The sequence below is a fragment of the Megascapheus bottae genome, chromosome 7 (assembly GCF_031878675.1).
Source record: "Megascapheus bottae isolate mThoBot1 chromosome 7, mThoBot2.hap1, whole genome shotgun sequence".
In the NCBI taxonomy this organism is placed as follows: domain Eukaryota; kingdom Metazoa; phylum Chordata; class Mammalia; order Rodentia; family Geomyidae; genus Megascapheus; species Megascapheus bottae.
In genome coordinates this window covers 59,942,436-59,963,006 of record NC_143515.1, presented here as the reverse complement: position 1 = coordinate 59,963,006, position 20,571 = coordinate 59,942,436, and the positions used below count along the sequence as shown (strand labels likewise).

The 20,571-nt window shown below is 43.7% G+C and overlaps 1 protein-coding gene across 4 annotated transcripts in view; it reads left to right on the top strand.

The window, feature by feature from the left end:
- The first annotated feature begins 15,664 nt into the window (after positions 1–15,664).
- Crim1 (cysteine rich transmembrane BMP regulator 1) overlaps positions 15,665–20,571 on the top strand; it is a 177,847-nt gene continuing 172,940 nt past the window's right edge. Inside the window, exon 1 of one of the 4 annotated variants that reach the window (XM_090337161.1) lies at positions 15,665–16,306. In XM_090337161.1, coding sequence (XP_090193287.1) covers positions 15,976–16,306 — 331 coding nt within the window. In that variant the 5' untranslated portion in view covers positions 15,665–15,975. The remainder of the gene's footprint in view (positions 16,307–20,571) is intronic. The other 3 variants (XM_090337159.1, XM_090337160.1, XM_090337162.1) reach the window with 3 other exon arrangements.

Here is a 20,571-nt window from a genome sequence, read left to right as displayed (position 1 = left end):
CATGGTGTGTATTTAGAATCCTGGATAGCTTATCATATCCCAGCATATTTCAGTTCTAATCTCTGCATATCAGAGAGAAAGTGTGTGCTGTGTGTCCCTGAGCTTGGCTTACCTCACTTAACATGATTTGTTCTAGTTCCCTCCATTTCCTTACAAATGACATTATTTTATCATTTCTAATGATTGTGTAAAACTCCATTTCATATAGGTACCCATTTTTTGGATCTATTCATCCATTGTGAAGCTTCTAGTTTGCTTCAATATCTTGGCTGTTGTGAATAGTGAAGCAGTGAACATGGATGTGCAGGTGTCTAGAAGATCAATGGGACAGATTAGAAGACCCAGAAATAAAACCATATACTTGCCGTTATCTGACATTTGCTAAGGAAGCCAAAGAAATATAGTAGAAAAAAAAGTTTCTTTGATAATTGGTATTGGGAAAACTTGGCATCCATATGCAGAAAACTCCAAGTGCATCCTGTTTGTCACCATGCACTAATATCATTTCAAACTGGATCAAAGGCCTCAATGTCAGACCTGAAACTCTGACACTACTGCAAGAGAGAATAGGAGAAACATTAGAACTTATAGGTACAGGCAAAAACTTCTTGAAGACAGTCCCAGGGCAAAACAGAGAGAAGAAAGACCTGTCAAGCGGGAGCACATCGAAATAAAGCTTTTGCACAGCTAAGGCCAGTTACTAAACTAGAAAGACAGCCAATAGACTAGGGGAAGATGTTTACCAGCAATATATCAGATAAAGGCCTAATATCCAATATATTACATGCCTTTTAAAAATCAATAAGTTAAAGCTAAGCACCAGTGGCTCACATCTATAATCCTAATTACTCAGGAGGCTGAGATTCTAAGACTGAAGTTTGAAGACAGCCAGGGCAGAAAAGTCAATAAGATTCTTATCTTCAATAAACTACTCAGAAAAAGCTGGAAGTAGCACTGTGACTCAGTGGTAGAGTGCTAGCCTTGAGTACAGAGGTTCAGGGACAATACCCCAGGACCAGCTATCATCATCATCTGTGGATATATTTTCAAATACAATAAAAATATATTCTGGTTTCTAGATATTTGTACATTTGTCTTTATTTTTCTCTTTTTAGAAAAGTTGTTCTTAGCTGGGCACTGGTGGCCACTGTAACCTTAGCTACTCAGAGGGCTGAGAAAAGAGGATTTTGGTTAAAGATAGCCCAGGCAATAAAGTCTATGACACTCTTATCTCCAATCAACCACCAGAAAACAGGAAGTAGAGCTGTGGCTCAAAGTGGTAGATGGCTAGCCGTGTACAGAAAAGCTCAGGGACAGTGCCCAGGCCCTGAGTTCATGTTCCACCACAGAACACCCCCCCCACACAATAAAAACAACCCTGTTCTTAGAATTATTTTAGAATAAAATGTTGTTCTTAGAACAAACTCTTTCAAATTGTATCTACTTTCAGGTATACATCAGATACTATTTGTCAGATAATGTCAAACTTGTTTCCAAAAAAATATTTACTTAATCATACTTCTCCATAATTCATGGAAGTGTTTCTTGTGCCCTACCTTACCAATCTGGACACTGTCAATCTTACAAAATCTTTGGAAAACGAAGAAAGGAAAGGTGTCTTTTCATTGTGTGTGTGTGTGTGTGTGTGTGTGTGTGTGTGTGTGAGGGTTCTTGGGCTTGAATACAAGGCCTGGCTGCTATCTCTGAGCTTTTTTGCTCAAAGCTAGCATTCTACCACTTGAGCTACAGCTCCATCTCCAGCTTTTAGTCCTCTATTTCCTAGAGAACTTTCTTTTTCTGGAGTAGCTTCAACCTCGGTCCTCAGATCTCAGTCTCCCAAGTAGCAAGGATCACAGGTGGCATCTGGCCAAGAAACTATCTTTATACAAATAAGTTAATTGTGCTTTTTAATCAAAAGCAAGCTATGATACTAATGAGTCAAATTTCCTTGTATATTTAAAATTGAACTGAAGATCATCCCCAAGCCAACATTCTAAAATGTTACAATTCAAAAATAATATACATCTGTTTACCAGATTCATTCACATTTTGGCAGTAGTATTAGGGTTTGAACTCAGGACCTTGAACTTGGTATGTGAGCACTCTGACAGTTGAGCCACTCACCCATCATTGATATATACAGTGTTCAAATAATTAAACATTATAATCATTTAGGTTTGATTAAGTGTTGTACTTTTTTTTATTTGCCAGTCCTAGGGCTTGAACTCAGGGTGTGGGCACTGTCCTTGGACACTTTTTTGTTCAAGGCTAGTGCTCTGGCTTGAGCTACAGCACCACTTCTGGCTTTTTCTGAGTATGTGGTATCGGGGAATCGAACTTAGGACTTTGTGCATGCTAGGCAAGCACTCTACCACTAGGTTACGCTCCGGGCCCCAAGTGTTGTACTCTTGAATCAAACAGCCTGTCACAAAATTCTCACTCTCCCATTTATAACCTACAATCTAACTAAGATACATTACTTAACTTTTTTGAACCTAAGTTTCCTCATCTGTAAAACTAAGACAATAGTAACACCTGTTACATAGAGTTGGTGTGAGAGTGAAATACACATAAATGATCTAGAATAGATTGGGAATAATATAAATATCCAATAAGTATCAATTACTACTAATTGCAATATCGTTTGGATTCATGACCTGCTTAAACCGTTAGATTACCAGATTTACTTTATGGTATTTTTATTGGGTATTTCATCATTCTGTTTTCACATAGGCTGCTGTACAAATGTGTTCAAACTCCTCAGATGTAATATTAGAAACTTAAAAGAGGAGATCGGAATACAGAGCAAACCAGAAGATTTGTTGAGTTTTGTTTTGTTTTTTATCTTCAATCTTTTGGTAGATTATAGAAGGGAACCAGAAGAGATTAAAGATGTTCAAATGTGGATCAGGAGTTTGGCTGGTGGTAGAGTGTTTGCCTAACATGCATGAAGACCGGAGTTCAATTCCTTAATACCACATATATAGGAAAAACTGGAAGTGGAGCTGTGGCTCAAGTGGTAGAGCTCTAGCCTTGAGAAAGCCTAAGGATAGTGCTCAAGGCCTGAGTTCAAGCCCTAGGACTGGCAAAAAAAAAAATGTTAAAATGTTCACAGAGATCCGATAAGATTTAGATAGATGAAAAACAAAATATGAAGAAGTTAGACTGAAGGAAGAAGAAAGTTTTGGGAACCCAATTGCTCTGTAAGACTAAGCGGAACTCAAGGTTCTGAATGGGTAAATAAACACTACCAGAATCAGCAGGAAGGGCATATATGCAATCACCGTGCAACCTAGCAAAGACTCTTCTCGTATGGAATGAGATGAACTGATCAGACTGAGTATATCATTAGTTAATCCTAGATACAAAGCAACATAGTGTCAAAGTGTAAAGATAACAAGACTAAGACCTGAATCCTGATTCATATACATTTCCTATGTCATTTGGATTGTTTTTTAATGCATCTAAGCCTCTGTTCCTTTTCTGTAAAAATAAATCAGGTCACAACACATTGTGAGATTGCCATTCAAAGATTAAAAGAGATAAGACATCCAAAACATTTAAGGACGTATTTAAGTCCATGTGTTCCAATAACTAATGGTTACTAGGTGACACTGATAAAAATATTTAATCAGTTCTTAAAATATTTAAAAACTAGTCGGGTGTGGTGGCTCATGCCTGTAATCCTACTATTCTGGAGGCTGAGATCTGAGGATCAAAATTCAAAGCCAGACCAGACAGACAAATCCAAGAAGCTAGCCTGGGCACTGAAGTCCATAAGACTCTTATCTCCAATAAACCACTAGAAAACCGGAAGTGGTGTTGTGGCTTAAGTGGTAGGGTAGTAGCCTTGAGCTGAAGCACTCAGGGACAGTGCCCAGGCCCAGAGTTCAAGCCCCATGACTGACAAAAAAAAACAATTAAAAAAAACTAATGTGTGGACAATGATCAATTGTCCAATGACCAACTGGTAGAGATGCCTAGCCAACTGTGGTGCCACAAAAACAAAGTACAAGTGGCTTATACTCACTCAAAACTTTTGGTGCTTAATAGATATTAGATATTACTACTTATAGGTAGCTTAGTCATCTGAGAAAATATGGTTCTAAGGAAAAACTAGCATGGGGGGAGGCAGGGTCCTAACATTGCAACAAAACAAATAAAGTAGAAAGCCCAGAAGCATACTTAACCCATTATACTCACGAACTCCTAACCTAATTTGCAAATTCAGACTCTACTGTGGCAATTTTATTTTGCACCACAACTAATTATGTCACAGTTGTGCTATTTGATAAGATTCCCAAAGATTTGTCTTGATAACCTTTGATGTCCCTCTGTTACTCCTCTGTCCTAATTTCAATTTTTCACTAAGTGTAAGATACAATCATTTGTGAGCAACAACACTATTTATTGTAAGTCACCCTGCATCATATCATAGTTCACTTATTGCAGTTTTACAAAAAATATATAGATATATAGATATCTGTAATTCTGTAACACGGTGTTTTCACTATATCATGGGATTTGGTGGTATATAGGTATTTACATAATATTTATGATTCTAATTATTTCTGCCTAAAAATTGAAAACAATATTTTAAAATGTTAATTCAAACATATTAAAAGAATATCACATCGAAATAAAATATAGTTATACTATATACCACTGAGACAGCAACTGAATGACGGTCAACTAAACTGACATATCACCCATTACTTTCAGTTGTTAGAATAATTTAAAACTGTCTCTTAGAATCACACTGATATATGGTACCATTCTGAGAGTCTAATGAGATTGTCTCTAAAAGCTCTAAAGATTTACATGTAAGCAGAAATTTTTACCTTCACCATCCGGCCCAACCATAGCCTCCTCATCTAACTGGTTCTACTGAGTACCCGGCTACCTCCAAGTTAACATCTTCTTCTCTTGCAAAGACACTTCCTTCTTACTTGCTGAGTGCCTACTATGCTCCAAGCCTGATTGTAGACACTTCACTATTTTCTCTTCTTTTTTTTTTTTTTTTTTTGCCAGTCCTGGGGCTTGACCTCAGGGCCTGAGCACTGTCCCTGGGCTTTCTCAAGGCTAGAGCTCTACTCTTTGAGCCACAGCACCATTTCAGGCCTTTTCTATGTATGTGGTACAGAAGAATCAAAGCCCTGTCTTCGTGCCTGCTAGGCAAGCACTCTACCACTAGGCCAAATTCCAGGCACCATTTCACTATTTTCTTTGCTTGGAAAATCTCCTCCCACCCTCACCTTGCCCCACTCCATAAACTTCGTTAAGTGGCTAGGTTTCCTTCAAGATCCAATCCACTACATTGATGAAGCACAGGGTTTTGTTTTGTTTTTTTTAGACTTCCTTCAATTTTCTAGACTTAATTTGATAAACTCATCATGTACTATGTTGAAATTATTGATCTATCTGTTGCTTGTTCTAGGCAGTTGCGCCTTCAAGCACAAGGAAAGTGACCTTTATGCTTGTAATCAGAGTAGCAATTAAGATAGTAACATTCAAACTTTCTAACTTCAAAGTCTCAATCCTCCTATACTGGAACTCATACAAAGTGAGAGGACAGGCAGGCAAAGTGTCAACATCAGGGAAGCACAGACTGCCAGGGAACAGACTGGACTGTAAGATAAGGTCCTTGTAGATCCTCACACAAGCCTAAATGTTACAACCATAGACTAGACCCTATACTATCAAGCTTTTAATCAAGTGAACATTCAGTAAATATCTAGTGCTATTATAGCTTAAAAAAAAAAACTCTTATCACCCAAAAAAATGCCATCATTGCCTGATGCCAGTGGCTCATATCTGTAATACTAGCTACTCAGGAATCTGAGATCTGAGGATCAAAATTCAAAGCCAGCCCACACAGATAAATCCAAGGGGCTCTTCTCTTATCTTCTATTAAAACAACAACAACAACAACAACAACAACAAAAAAGCAGACCAGGGCCATGAGTATGGCCTAGTGGTAGAGTGCTCGGCTCACTTGCACAAAGTCCTGGGTTCAATTCTTCAGTACCACTTATACAGAAAAAGACAGGAATGTGTTGCTGTGGCTCCCGTGGTAGAGTGCTATCCTTGAGAAAACCCAAGGACAGAGCAAGGCTCTGAATTCAAGCCCCAGGACCTGCAAAAAAAATAAATAAATAAAACAAGATCATATAAGTATGGCTCAAGTGGTAGAGTTAAAAAAGCTAAACACAAGGTCTTGAGTTCAAGCCCTCGAATTAGAACAAAATTAAGAATGCTACCGTTAAGATTTATATACGCAGAACCTTATAGCTGCTTATTTCTTAAGTAACTGATAAGTAAAATGAAACTTAGATAGATTGAAGACCTTATTGAAGCTCACAAAGACATTAGCAAACACAGTCAGAATTTGATCTCAGGTAGAACTGATGCCCCAAATCCTGTTCTTTCCATTATAGCATTTTACGACCCAGAGCTCAGCATCATTGAGGACAATTATTTAGTCAATTGTTTCTCAAGTGAAAAACAAAAGAATAGTTCTCCTCTTCAAACACCTTAATTGACATTGATGATTAGTTACTCTGCTTGGCAAACCCTAAGGAGACACATGACATGATCTCTGGCAATAATCAGCTCATGATGGAAAGATTCTTGGAATCTGTTTCCTATATTGTCTCTGTATTCAGTTTTGTGCTAATGAGCTCAGTATTCCACTGGCTCCTGCCAATCTCAGGCTCTAGTAATTCATATAGCCATAGTACATTGGCAACTAGCTTTTGGTTAATGATCTTGATCTAGTTGGTAAAGTACAATAGATATAATTCTATAAGATGATCAAGGCACATTAATCTATCCAGAATATTTAATGATAAAGATTATTTGGGTGTGGAACATGGCCTAGTGGTAGAGTGTTTGACTAGCATGCATGAAGCCCTGCGTTGGATTCCTCAGTACCATATACACAGAAAAAGCTGGAAGTGGCACTGTGGTTCAAGTGGTAGAATGTTAGCCTTGAACAAAAGAAGCTCAGAGACAGTGCCCAGGCTCTGAGTCAAGCCCCAGGACTGGCAAAAAAATATTATGAGAATGACCTTGGGACCCAACATCACCATATTAAAATATATTAGCTTCAAATGATCAATAAAAGGAGATACCATTTATAAATGGTATCTGCAGATACCATAATAATAAATCTGCAGATCATGGTTCAATTAAACATTATAGTGGTAAGAAAAGTGTCAAAGGGGGAAATCACATGACAGTATTACAAAGGAGGTTTGAAGAGGAAGCAATAGACACTGAAGGACCAGGGAGAGAAAAAATAAGGGTTCTCTCTGAGTACCTAAGGTTTTATTTCCCCACAATGAAATATTGGAAGAGGCACTCTGATAATGTGGAGATTTAGAGAATAAAATTGGCTGCATTTGATAAAACAGCCACCCTCACATTTAAGTGGAAATTTTTCATATTACTTATTATAATTTTCACTAATCTGTACTAATAAACTGATAATATTTTCTTGGAATATTATAATACTAGAAATATTTCAGAGGTGAGGATTGTTACCTAAACAAACTTAAATTACTATAAAAACTTAGCAACAAACAAATCCAATTTAGTAGTGCATGTGAAAACTGCATTTTGTCTGAAAACATACAACAACAAAAAAGACAAGGCCCAAATAAACAGTAAATGTATTTCTATTTAAGCTAAAGTATTATGTTAGAGGATGGGCTGACTACTGTTAACAAATAAGCCCCAAGTATCAGTGACTTATCTTAGTAACTATTTCTCACTCCAACTAAGAATCTATTCACTCAATGAGGTTGTGTGTATGGGAATTTCCTATCAGAAAACTAGTCATGAATCCTCATTCAATAGCAAAGCAGTTGTGAGATAGAGAGAATATGATCAGAACAACATCAGTATTCTAAGGAGAATTATCAACCCAAAATTTCTCTTCAGAATGAGTGGTATCTACCAAGGCAGCGATTGCTTAGAAAAGCTGCGTGCTTGTTTCACGAATACAACTGATACCCACTGCTTGTTTGTTTTGTTTTGTTTTCCAACTCTGGATATTTTCTCTAGGATATATTTTGATTCTTTTAATACTGACAATATGATAAATCTTCCTTTGAGGGTGAATTTGAGAGCAATTATAAGAATTGCTTCTGATGAATGCAGAAGATAGCTCACTTGTGTTACAACACAACAGGTCACTTACGACAATAAGTCTCAGATGTGAGGCTTACTTATGACAATAAGTCTCATATGTGAGGCTTATTTCATCCAAAACAAGGATCGCAAGGATGGCTGAAAACAAACTTGATCACCTTTCTTAATATAGATGTCATATAAATTTGAGGAGGATGGAAATTTGGATCTATGGATCTTCCAATTGTTAAGTTATGCAATAGAAAAGGAGATGAGGCCAGATATAGTGGCTCAGGCCTGCAATCCTAGCCGCTCAGGAGGCTGAGATCTGAGGATCATGGTTCAAAGCCAGCCCGGCACAAAAGTCCATGAGACTCAATTAACCACCAGAAAACTGGAAGTGGTGCTATGGCTCAACATGGTAGCATGCTATCTTTAAGCTGAAGGGTTCAGGGACAACACCCAGGCCCAAAGTTCAAGCTCCACGACCAACAAAAAGAAGAAGAAGAAGAGAAAAGGAAATGAGTAGAGAAGTCAGAAGTACATGGCACTGTTGCTAGAGGAAATTCCTTCTCTTCTTTGTAGTATGTGGTGGCTAGGTCCTCTCAATTTTCTTACACCTACTTTTTCATCCGTTCATTCATTCACGCATTCATTTTCACAGACTTGTGATCCTTTTTGCCTTGTGAAAGCTGGTATTGCAAACATGGGCCATATAACCTGACTCCTATTCTTGTTTGTTGTTGTTGTTTTACTTTTGCTTTCTGTTTTGTTTTACTTTTTACTAGGTATCCATAAGAATTGTAAGGCTCTATCTCTTCAAATAGCCTCATCTTGGGAAGAGGACTGTCTCAATCATTTTTCCAGTTTTAATAGTTCAGCTTTATAAAAGCATCCCTTCTTAGCACAAAAATCTAATTGACTGTATGTACTTTCTTTAAAAAACACACAACACATAGTTTTCCAAATTACAACTGGAACATTTGACCTGCATTTCAAACCAGGTATAATTTTGACTTGCAAATAATTTCACTTTAGAAATTTACCAACTAAACTAATTGGTCAAATATTTGAAGGTTCAGTAGAAATACAACACAGCTTTAGACACTGAAAATATAAAACAAGATCCCTAAAGATATGTTAGTATGGCCTCACATTAGTTAAACATAATGTGATATATTTATCTAATGTGATATTATTCAGCAGAAAATGATGTACTTATTAATTCAAGAGGTTGATTACAATACATGAAGCTAATTATGGACTGCTTTCTTACTGGTGAAAAAGCAATTCCAAAGGAAGATATATATCTCATTTTATATTTTATATTTTACAAGAGAAAAATGGGTCTTTAAAGATATCTCACAAGTATTATCAGTGGTCAAATTATGAGGGTGATATTTCCCTCCCACCTTCACATCTTCCCTCCCTCCTTCCTTTCCTCCTTCCCCCCTCCCTCCTTCCCTCCCTATCTTCCTTCCTTTGTCATTTGGATGTGTGTTCTTACTTTTCCCCCCAGTAATCATGTACAATACATGTAAGGAGCATACATTAGTAAGTAGTGTTGCATAGGATAGATTCTGGATCTATATTCCTTGAATCTGAATTCGAATCTTTCCTTTTTTTGGTTGGTTGGTCATGGAGCTTGAACTCAGGACCTGGATGCTCTTTCTGAGTTTTTTGTTCAGGACTAGAGCTCTACCACTCAGAGCCACAGAACCACTTCTAGTTTTCTGGTGGTAAATTGGAGATAAACGTCTCACAGACTTTGCTGTCCAGTGCTGGCTTTGAATTATGATCCTCAGATCTCAGCCTCCTGAGAAGCTAGATTTTAGGTCAGAAGTAGCAATTATGTAAGAATCAAATATTAGATCTTCATAATCTGGTGTCTGGCTTCTTGGTCTTTCCTCTTAAAGAAGTATGACATTTAGTATATTATTTAAACTTTCTATGTCTCACTCACCCACCCCCATAAAATCCTGGTAATTCTAAAACCTATTTTATTTGTTTACAAGGGAGGATTAAGTAGAGATAATTACCAAAAAACTAGCAAATGTGAACATTAACAAACACCATATAAATGTTTGTTATTCAATAATTAGGAAAATAATAAACCTATTCTCATTTTGAAAACAATATTAATTACTATTTTAACTATTATATGCAAGCAACCAAAGAAATTAAAATATTGTTATTAATGTTAACAATTTTGCATAAGTACCACTAAAAAATAGTAGTAAAAAGAAAGCAACTTACCATTGCCCAATTTGCCGTTAAGTACACGGGCTTCTAAGTTAAAACAGGACTGGGTTCAAAACTTTACATTCATACACACAACTTCTTTGCTTCAAATTCCTCAACTGTGAAATAAAAACAATGTATGACCTTGGAAAGAATAGGAGACTTTGTGCTGAGAGAGGAATTTTCTAGATGAATTGAAGTAACCCATATAATGAGTTTAGTATGCTGAATTCTATAAATGTTAGCTTACTATAAATTAATGCCCTTTAAAATAATTTTGACATTCAAATGAGAATCAGAAAAATTACAAAGCCTAAAATCCCAAGATTTGAAAGACTGCTAACATAGAACTAATGGAAATCCAAAGAAGACAGGAAAAAGCAAGTTCTTCATCAGGCAGATGTCAAATAGCAATGGATGCTGAAATATCAAATAGCAGTGATTCTCCTGCAGGCCTAAATGTGAGGTGGCATTCAATGAAGAGGACTTTTAAAATTATAGCAACATATTACCCATACAATACCTATATGGTTAGGATTTTTGTCTCAGTTTACAGAGGGGAAAACAGATTCAGAAAGGATAAATACTTGTTTAAACATGGGGGTAGGAGGTAAGGACCTTAAAGTTGAATTTTATGGAGAACCTGTGTAATGTGCATAGGTCTTGCTAGTGTCTTTAAAGAACCTTCAGGAGCCTAGCAAAATGAGGACAAGAACTCACTTAATAAGTATGAGGGGCTAGCTGACAATAACATAGCCAAAGAACAAAATGAGGTGGTAGGCCACCTTACCACAAGTCTGCTTACATCACCAAAGTAGCCTGAGTTCTTTAGTCAGAACCTGTGTGTAGATGATTTCGTCAGCCCTGGGGACAAGAAAGATGAAGGAAGAAGTTGCAAGGGCCCAGATATGCTATTCTGGTTTCTTTTAATATATGTATGAAACATTTTATGAGGCTTTTTCTCTTATACAACTTAATTCTGATAACACACATATCCACTCAGAAGGTAACTTAGACATTTTTCCTTTCACTTCAGGGAAACAGAAACTGCCTACACATCCCAGAGAACAGGACTCCAAATGGGAAGGCTGGGTTAAACACTGTGTCAGGAAAGAAACTGTTAATACTGGCACTTGGTGCTGCCATTTTCACTTTATGCTTATGCTAAGCTTCCAACTGGGTGCTTTGATTTTTCATACATCTTCAACAATTGGTCTATCCTTCTCATCCAGCCTGCCTAGTGACCAATAGAGGGCAGAATGCCTCTTTCTCTAGACCTATCAGGAGGATATTGTAACTTCCTTTCCTCTTTTTCCTCCCCCCAGTTTGGAACAGGCCCTCCTGCCCCCTCTATCCTTCTCCGGTGCTTATTTTATGGGGCTAAACAAGGTATTCAAATGATTTTTTTTGTCTGTTACTCTTTCTTCTTGTCCCTTTGTAACTCATTCATGTAGGCATGCATTCTTCTAAATCCAGTGTCCTCCAATGAGCTGATATTTAATGGAGTTCAGAGCTACTTAAAGAAGTATTTATAAAACAAATGGTTAAGTGTGACAAGCAGAGGTATTTTGTAGAACAGATAAGGGAACAAGAAGTTTTCCAAGAGAGAAGCATGGAGTCACATTCCTTGTATGGCTCTAATTCCTATACTCTTACATTTGTGCATGCCTTTCAGGGCCCATGTAATCCTTTCCAATCCTTTTCATTGTTGTTGTTGTGGGAAGGGTTGCTGGGAATTGAACTCAGAGCCTCAGGTTTGTGTACTACTTGAACTATGACATAAGCCCTGCTTTTAGTTTTCAGATAAGATCTTGGGCTTTAACGCAGGTCTGGCCTCAGTCTGTGGTCCTTCTTCCTTTGCCTTCTGAATAGCAGGAGTATGCCACCATGCCTGGCTTCCTGGACTACATTAAAAAAAAAAAATCATCAGTAGTTACTTAGACACTAAACTGAGTATCAAAAGACAATAAGCAAAACTCTGGCTGTAAATGAGAAGGTAGATGATGAACAAATAATAATAAATCTTGCATCCGATGGAAAGAATTATGGGTAGAAGCAGATTCAGGTGGATTAGGTGCTTTGAAGTAGTGCTTATTACTTTTACGTGTAAACTCAAGAAAATCCCATTAGGCAACATAGACTTAAAGCAAGAGAATGCATGATGTCAGGGGAATGGGTTTTCTGGCAGGGAGAAGAGCAAGTACAGAGTGAGAACTAAATGTGCTTCAAGGCTCAGTTTTACTTCCTTCTTTGCATTAGGCCAAATTCACCCCATGTCTTTCTGTACCTTTATACTGGTCTCAGAAGACGAGGGCATCGTGTTTGGATTGGAGCTTACTGTCACTGTCTTAGCTTCTGATCACCTTATCGTCTCTGCTGGACCCAGAGAAGAAAGCTTGCCCTCCTAGCTTACACACATGTTTCTCACTTGCCACTAGTTACTGGCTTCAAGAAATCTCATTTACGTCTATGGCTATCCATTTTAGGGCAAACACCTAAAACAAAACACACCTAACTTGATTCTTCTGAGTGGTTACATCAATTTTAGTCTGAAAAATCTTTCTAGTTCCTCCTAAGTCTGACTTAAATTCTCATGAGAAGCAAGCCTTGTCTCTGTCACTCTTCAGGTGCTCTTTCTTTGGAATCCTGGGAATGATGCGTGGTGTTCTCCATATTATCCCTTGCCCATGCCCACACTGGCAGCACTTTTTACTCCTTCACATATTGCTTTCAAACACGAAAATCACATTCAAGGAAGGCAAAACTTTTTATTTGAAATTGGATAGGGAAGGGGGGAAAACAAGATGGGGGGAGGGAAATGGGGATCAAGACATGTGAAAGGGTATCAATGTATGTGAATTAATGCACCTCCTATCTGGCAAATATCATGTAACCCTTCTATTAATTACAATAAAAATATGAAAGAAAAAGGAAAATCCCTTCTTGAATACTTGTTTGTTAAACACATCATTTGAAATATGATGTAAAAACCAATGTTAATAAATTCTTTAATAAAAAATATAGGAAAAAAACTACAGTGGCCTTTAAAAAATTGTTTCAATTCCATCCTTTACCCTTGGCTTTTTCTGACCCTTATAATGTTATCAGCCACATTTTAATAGTATCTTTTGATTTACATTTGAACAGAAATATAATTTCCTCTGCAATCATGGAAAGGGGCTTCTAACACAGGGCAATGATGACAGCTTGTTGGCAGATCCTATGGTAAAGTCTTGTTGGGCTACATGAAACCATCATATTTAACACAGTAGTCTGTTTTATTGTTTACCCTGGCTATTAGAAAACCCACTATGTTTTAAATGACTTTACTAATTGATATTTATTAGAGAACCATAGGGTGTGAGGTCTTTTTGAAGTCATTTGATCTGACCTTTCCAGCCATTGCAGAAACTATCTCCATATCACTCCTGTAAGCTAGTCCTCCCAGGAACTTCTGGAGCCTCCTCCATAGAAAATGGGGTACTCACTCCCCCTTTTCAAAATTGAACAGCTTTCCTCCTATCCTCTAATCATCAAAGATGGCATGTTAATTAATGGTCTGGGTTTGTTTTTTTTTTCAAGACGACAAAGAATAATGGGAGGTATGTTTATAATTTTCTGATGCCAGTCCACGGGTAACTGGCTTTGGGGGTGGAAGGTCAGCATGGTTGCCCCAAAATATTCACCATCAATATAAATGTGTTCCACAAACAGATTTCAATCAAGTGGTTGATCAGACTTAACTCTCAGGATCCACCAGGTCGCTGCCTCCCGGCCTGGAGCCGGAGGGGAGAGCGTGGACTTCTCAACGGCCTGAGGATCTGACTGCCCCCGCCCCGCGCCCCGTCCCTCCAGTAGGGATCCGAGTCACTTGGTCAATCCATCAACTTTTCCTTGCTTGTTTGTTTGTTTGACTTCTCCTAAGAATGGTGGCCCAGGATCCTCACCGCCCTCGGTTCTCCTCACCTGGCCCCGGGGAGGATGAGAACAATCTCCAGGGGAAGCGCTTGGCGTTCTCCGCCTGATTCGTCCTCGTACCCCGGCCTTCATCTTTGAATCCCCACCACTTGGCCTTGAGCTGGTCAAGCCCCAAACGGCTGTCCGGGGAGCCCTCGGGCACCTCTGGGGCCCGCCGTCCCCCGGGGAGGGGGGGTCCGGCCGCGGTCCCTTCCAGTCGGCCCCTGCTCTCACACCGCACCCCGCCCCGCACGGGGAGCGCAGCCGCGCGACCCCGAGTTACCCCCCGCCCCCCCCCCCGCCCCCACCACCCTCCCCGAGGAATATCTACCTAGACCCTTCCGAGCACTCAGTCTCCCCAGCCTCTCGGGAGACGCCTCCCGCTCCCCGAGCCTCCATTACATAATCTTTTACAAAGTCTATTCCCAGCTCGAGTTGGAAGATGGATTCTCGCTCCACTTTGCGTAGGTTCCGCGCCCTCGCTCCCCCGGCCTGGGGCGGGAGGGGGGGGTCCTATCCTCGGGTACCCGGCGCAGGCTGCAGCCGTCGCCCGTCGTGGCTTCCCGGGGAACGGGGGGGGGTCCCCGTCAGTCTTGGAATTCAGTGTCCCCCCCCCACCCCTGCCCAGCTTTTTCTTTTCCTCCCGGAGGTGCGGGCGTCTCGCCCTCGGCGGTTCCAGGCCGGGGACGGGCACTCGGGCCGCCCCGGCAGCCGATCCGCAGCGCGCCCGCCGCGCCGGGGCCCGAGCAGCGGGGGCCGGCTCAGGGCGCCGGACTGGGCGAAGAGGGGCGGGCGGGAGGAGGGGGGCGGCTGGAGGAGGAGGAGGCGTGGAGGGAGGGAGCGCGCGGGGCGGGCGGGAGGGGGAGGGGCGGGGAGGGGGCCAGCCCGGCCCGGGCTCGGGAGGGGGGTGTGTGTGCAGCCAATGAGCGGCGCGCGGCGCTGGGGTGGGGGGGGCCGAGGTCTGGGGGAGGAGGGAGGAGGGGAGGGCGCAGCCCGAGCGGCGGCGGCGGCTCCAGCCATAAACAAGCGCCCGGAGGAGCGGCGCAGGAGTGAGGCGAGCCGGGCGCGCGGAGCGGAACGGAGCGGACGCCGCCGACCTTCTGCCGCCGCTGCGCCACCGCGCCCACTCGGTGGTTTCGGAGGCGGGGACCGGCCCGGAGGGAGGCTGTGGTGCTGCTGCTGCCGCCGCCGCCGCCACCGCCGCGAGGCCGGCCGGCCGACCCGGACGAGGGAGGCGGAGAAGGAGGAGGAGGAGGAGGAGCAGGCGCCGCCAGCCCGGGGCCGGAGCTGAGCGCAGCCTCCGCCGCCAGAAGTTTGGGTTGAACCGGAGCTGCCGGGAGGAAACTTTTTTTTGCCCCCCCCCCTCTCCCTTTCTCGCTCTCTCTCCCCCCTCCCTCCCGGGGAGGAGGTGGAGAAGGAGGCAGAAGAGGGGGAGCCACCGCTGCCGCCGCTGGCGCCGCCGCTCGTGGGCTCGGGGTCGGCGCGGCCCGCGGGAGGGGCGGGGGCCTCGCCCCGCCAGGGGAGGCGCGCCCCGGGGGCCCCGAGGGGGGCGGCGAGCACCGCGGGCCGCGGGAGCCCCGCGCGGGGGACGGCGCCCGCCCCGCTCCCGGCCCGGCTGCGAGGAGGCGGCGGCCGCGCAGGAGGATGTACTTGGTGGCGGGGGGCAGAGGGCTGGCCGGCTGCGGGCACCTCCTGGTCTCGCTGCTGGGGCTGCTGCTGCTGCTGGCGCGCTCCGGCACCCGGGCGCTGGTCTGCCTGCCTTGCGACGAGTCCAAGTGCGAGGAGCCCCGGAGCTGTCCGGGGAGCATCGTGCAGGGCGTCTGCGGCTGCTGCTACATGTGCGCCCGCCAGAGGAACGAGAGCTGCGGCGGCGCCTACGGGCTCCACGGAGCCTGCGACCGGGGGCTGCGCTGTGTCATCCGCCCCCCGCTCAATGGCGACTCCATCACCGAGTACGAAGTGGGCGTCTGCGAAGGTACGGCCGCCCGCTGCGGGCCACCTCTTCACCCCCGCCCCACGCCATCGCGCCCTCTCCACACACCACCCCTCCTACCTGGCCCGCGCCGCCCCCTCGGCGCCCAACAAAGTTTGGCTGAGACCGCACCCCCTTCTTCCCAGGAGAGAGGGCTCGACAGGAGAACGGACGGGCGCTTGGGCGCCGCCCCCACCGGGATGGTACTCAGTACCCCTGCGGGAGGGTGCTCCCTGCCCAGTACCCCCGAGAAGGGGGGTGCTCCCTCAGTACTCCTGCGGGATAGTGCTCCCCTGGCACCCCTGCATCCCCGCTCCCTCTCCTTCCCGACGCCCGGATGTCGTGGGTGGGTGGGTGGGTGTGGGCGGGTGAGCCATCGCGCCCCCGGGACCCCGTTCGGACCCGTACCCGGGGGACGCTTCCAGCTAAGGCGGGGGCCGGCCCGCCCTCACCCACCCCCTCCGCCGGGGTAGAGGTGCGGTGGGCGGGCGGAGGGCACTGCGGAGGCGCGGGTCCCTCCGCCCTCCCCTCCCCGCGTGGCGCAGTGTGGCACCGGGCGCCGTCACCCCGGGCCGCCTGGCGCTGTGCTGTCGGCCGGCCGAGACGTGTCTCCGGCTCGCTCGCCCCCGTCCCCGCCCCCCGCGTGCCTCGGATGATTTTTTTTTTCCCCCTCGCGCTCTTCCTTCACCTCCTTCCTGCTCCTTCGGCAGGGAAATCTGTTCCAGCCCGGCCGTCTGCCGGGCCCGAGCGAAGTTACGTAGGGTGGTTACTCATTTATTGGCCTGTGGAAAAGCGGTCAAAGGCTTTTCTGGGCTGCCGGGGGCGGGGGTGGCACCTGGGAGTGCGGAGGGGTGGCTGGCGGCCCGAGGCCGCGCGGGAGCCGAGCCTCGCGTGTTTCCAGGCGTGTGGCCCGAGCCGCCTTTTTGTTTGTTTGACAGCCGCCGGGGAGGGGAGATGGTCCTGCCGGCCTCTCCACCGCCCCGCGTGCCCGCCCGCCCGCCCGCTCGCCCGCTCGGGGAGAGCAGGAGGAGGGTGGGGTAGCCGAGCCTCACCTGATTGGGGATCCCGTGTTCTGCATCTGGGCCTTCCTCCACCTCCACCCCGGGTGGTGTGCCAGGTGTGGCTCGGGGTCCAGACGTGCTTTTTGTCTGACTGTTAGGGCAAAGTGGGGCCCCTGCTCTGGCTGATCCTGGGCCACGGATGTGGTTCTCAGAGGGCCTGCTAGGGAGTGGTGAGGATGCCCTTTGCCCTCACTACCCACAGCCAGCACCTAGGAGACAGGGAGGCGGTTATTCTGGAGCATCCTTTGCGGTGTGTGTGTGTGTGTGTGTGTGTGTGTGTGTGTGTGTGTAAAAGAAAGATAAAAATGAATACTCTTTAAATACACTCCTATTTATTTTTACCTTGTAGTTGTTAGGGTTTGGAAGCTAGTGAGTGGTAACGAGTGGGGAGAACTCTTCTGGGAAGAGAAAGCCCTTCAGGGCTGCACCCCAGCAGAAGGTGGACTTTAGTTAGAAGACCCTGCTGGCCTCAAACACAGAAGCAAGCCCGTCACCCCGTGTGAAGTCCCATTCTGTGGCCATGGGCTTTTTCTTTTTCTCCTCTCAGGACAAATGGCCATCAGGCTGACTCTGATACAGTTTTATGTGTTTGACTTTGGGAGTTGTGAATGACTTAGACCCAGGCGTCTTTGAACTTTACCACTTTGGAGCATAACTTGATCCAGCCTCCCATAAATCTGCAAGGAACAACCAGCAGGAGACAAGGTTAAATGCAGTGGAATCTGCTGTGCTCTGAGAAGGACTCTTGGAGGCTCTAGAGATTCTAAGCCTTGTTTGTTTCCTCTTTGTGTGTTTCTGGTGAAGGAACTGCTCAGGGAACATTTACAGTAATCAAGTGTTTTGGCAGCAACATTACATGTCACAGTATGGAGTTATTTTGGCAGTTTGTTGGTGAGCCTTTCATTCCTCTGGAATGATGTGATCCCTCACGGCTTCCTTTCTTCTGGTAACACCCGTGTACTTGGTGTTAGCTTTGAAAATGCTTGGAAAGAATTTCTTGACGTGATTATATTTCAATTAATGTTCTCTAGAGATGCTTTTTCATTTAGCAGGCCTGTTTTCAGAAACCAAAATAGTGTTCTCAAGGCACTTAAATAATTCTTTTTTTCTAAGAATTCTAAAAGCAGCAGTCAAGTTGCATTCTAAACCCATGAAAAAGGACAGCGCTTTCTGGCATGATATAATGGTTGGATTTAGACAGATATTTTCAACTGTGTGTCTAAAATTACAAATAATTTCACATTATTACATGATTTATGGAAAGCATATGATTAGTGGGTAACCCTTTTTCTTAAGAATTAGAGGGGCCTTTAGATGTCACTAATTATCTAGAAGGTGCTGACCCCCCCCCACCCCTTTTTTTTCTTGGTACTCTGTAAGAAAGTTCTTCAATGGCCAAACATCTCTCTGTTTCACTTTTTTTTGTTCAGAAACTTATGTGTGATTATCATAACTAACATGAACAGGAATTTCTATATTCATGTAAAACTCTTGTGCTGCAATTTTTGCACTAAAATGACCCCTACTGGTTGTATCTGTTAATGAAAAGTCTTGAAACTTTATGGAGTTGGCTACACTGAGAACACATATTGCTTGTTACAGAAATATTATCATGACTAATCTACCTGCTTCCAAAGACAAGATTTAAACACAAATTATATTGCTCTGCCAACTTGACATGAATTTTTTTTAACTCCCATACTGGCTTTGTGTGTGGTTAAAGTCATGCTTTCAACAGCATCTCACAACATGAGCTAGATAAATCATGGATCAAAATAGACCCCTTTCACCACTGGCTCACTGTGGTAGGTTTCTAAGATATATGGACTCATGGTGGGCTCTCTGGATGAACAATCTTGTCCAGAGAAAGAACCCCAAGGCAAAAAAATAAACTGCTGAAAGCCAGATAAAGGGAGGAGTTATGTTATGTGAATCATGTGAGATGTATGCTTCAATTTCTTCACAGCATAATTTAGATTGTTATTAAGGAAGTAATTTTGACTATGTTTGAAAACTCCAGAATGGAGCCAGGTACTTAAAAGTTCCCTCTGTTTTTTTCAGTCTTAGAAAGGGGCTTTTGGGCCTTAGGAAGAGTACAATCCCCTTCTGTGTCCATTCTTCTGGTGAGTTTTCCTGTTCCCCTCTGCAGAACCCTTACCTGGACTGCTTTCTTGGCCAGTCAGTCTGCCTTCAGGGGAGGCAGAAGAGAATCACCTAGAAGCCAAAGAAACAAGTTTGGCTCCTAACCCTGGGGAAGAAGTCTGGATGGGAGATCTCTTTGGAGGATTAGAGGTTTGGAAAACTAATGAAGTGAGATTGTCTAGAAAGAATGTTTTGATTGGACAGGAAGAACTGTATTTTGAACTAAAGGAATGAAGGCCAATTTTTGAGGATTAGTATTTTATGCTTCTGGAAAGGGTGGGGCAAGATGAAGAAACTTGACAGCCTTTGTCTCTCGGTAGGAGAAGGGTAAGATGATGGCTTGGATTTGACAGTTTATAGAGACAGAATGATTAGGAGACAGTGGACCTTCTTGAGTCTACTCTGAAGACTTCTACTATTTCTACTGCAGGTAGGTAAGTACCAACTCCCCCTTCTGATTTTCCGCAAGTGAATATTTACTCTGTGGCTCCAGACTTTATGAAGTTTTAATTTTCCATTTTTTTCATTTTTTTCTAAACCACTGCCATTTAAAAGTTTCTCTCTCAGAAAACAATTTAACTTTCTTTCCCCTCTTGCTATTTTAGCTTGTTCTTCTCCCTGTTTTTCACAGAGCAGTGGGGAGAACATCAGCACGTGTAGCAGCTACTTTCAGCTAAGAAGAGGACTTTATTATTTTTTTTTAAACTGTAGCCATGAGCACAGAGTTTCTTTGCTTATCACTGGAGGACAGTCAGTGGAGCTGGTGGCCCCTTGAAGGCCCCAGAAAGCCCCACAGTGTGGGGCCCTGCCCCTTAGTAGCTTGTGCATAGGCCACATCTGCAACCTGCTCTTATTGTTTTCTTGGAGTTAAGATTTCATTTTTGTACACGAAAGAAGAGGAAGAGCAAAGTTAATACTTACATTGCAGTTAGAAAAGTTTAATTGGCTTATGTCTGCAGACTTTTGTTTTTGAGTAATGGGTTTTCTTCTCCATCTCAAAAGTCTTTAGAAAGAGTGAACTCTACCAGAGAGAATACATGCACAGGGTGTATAAAATTATGGGTA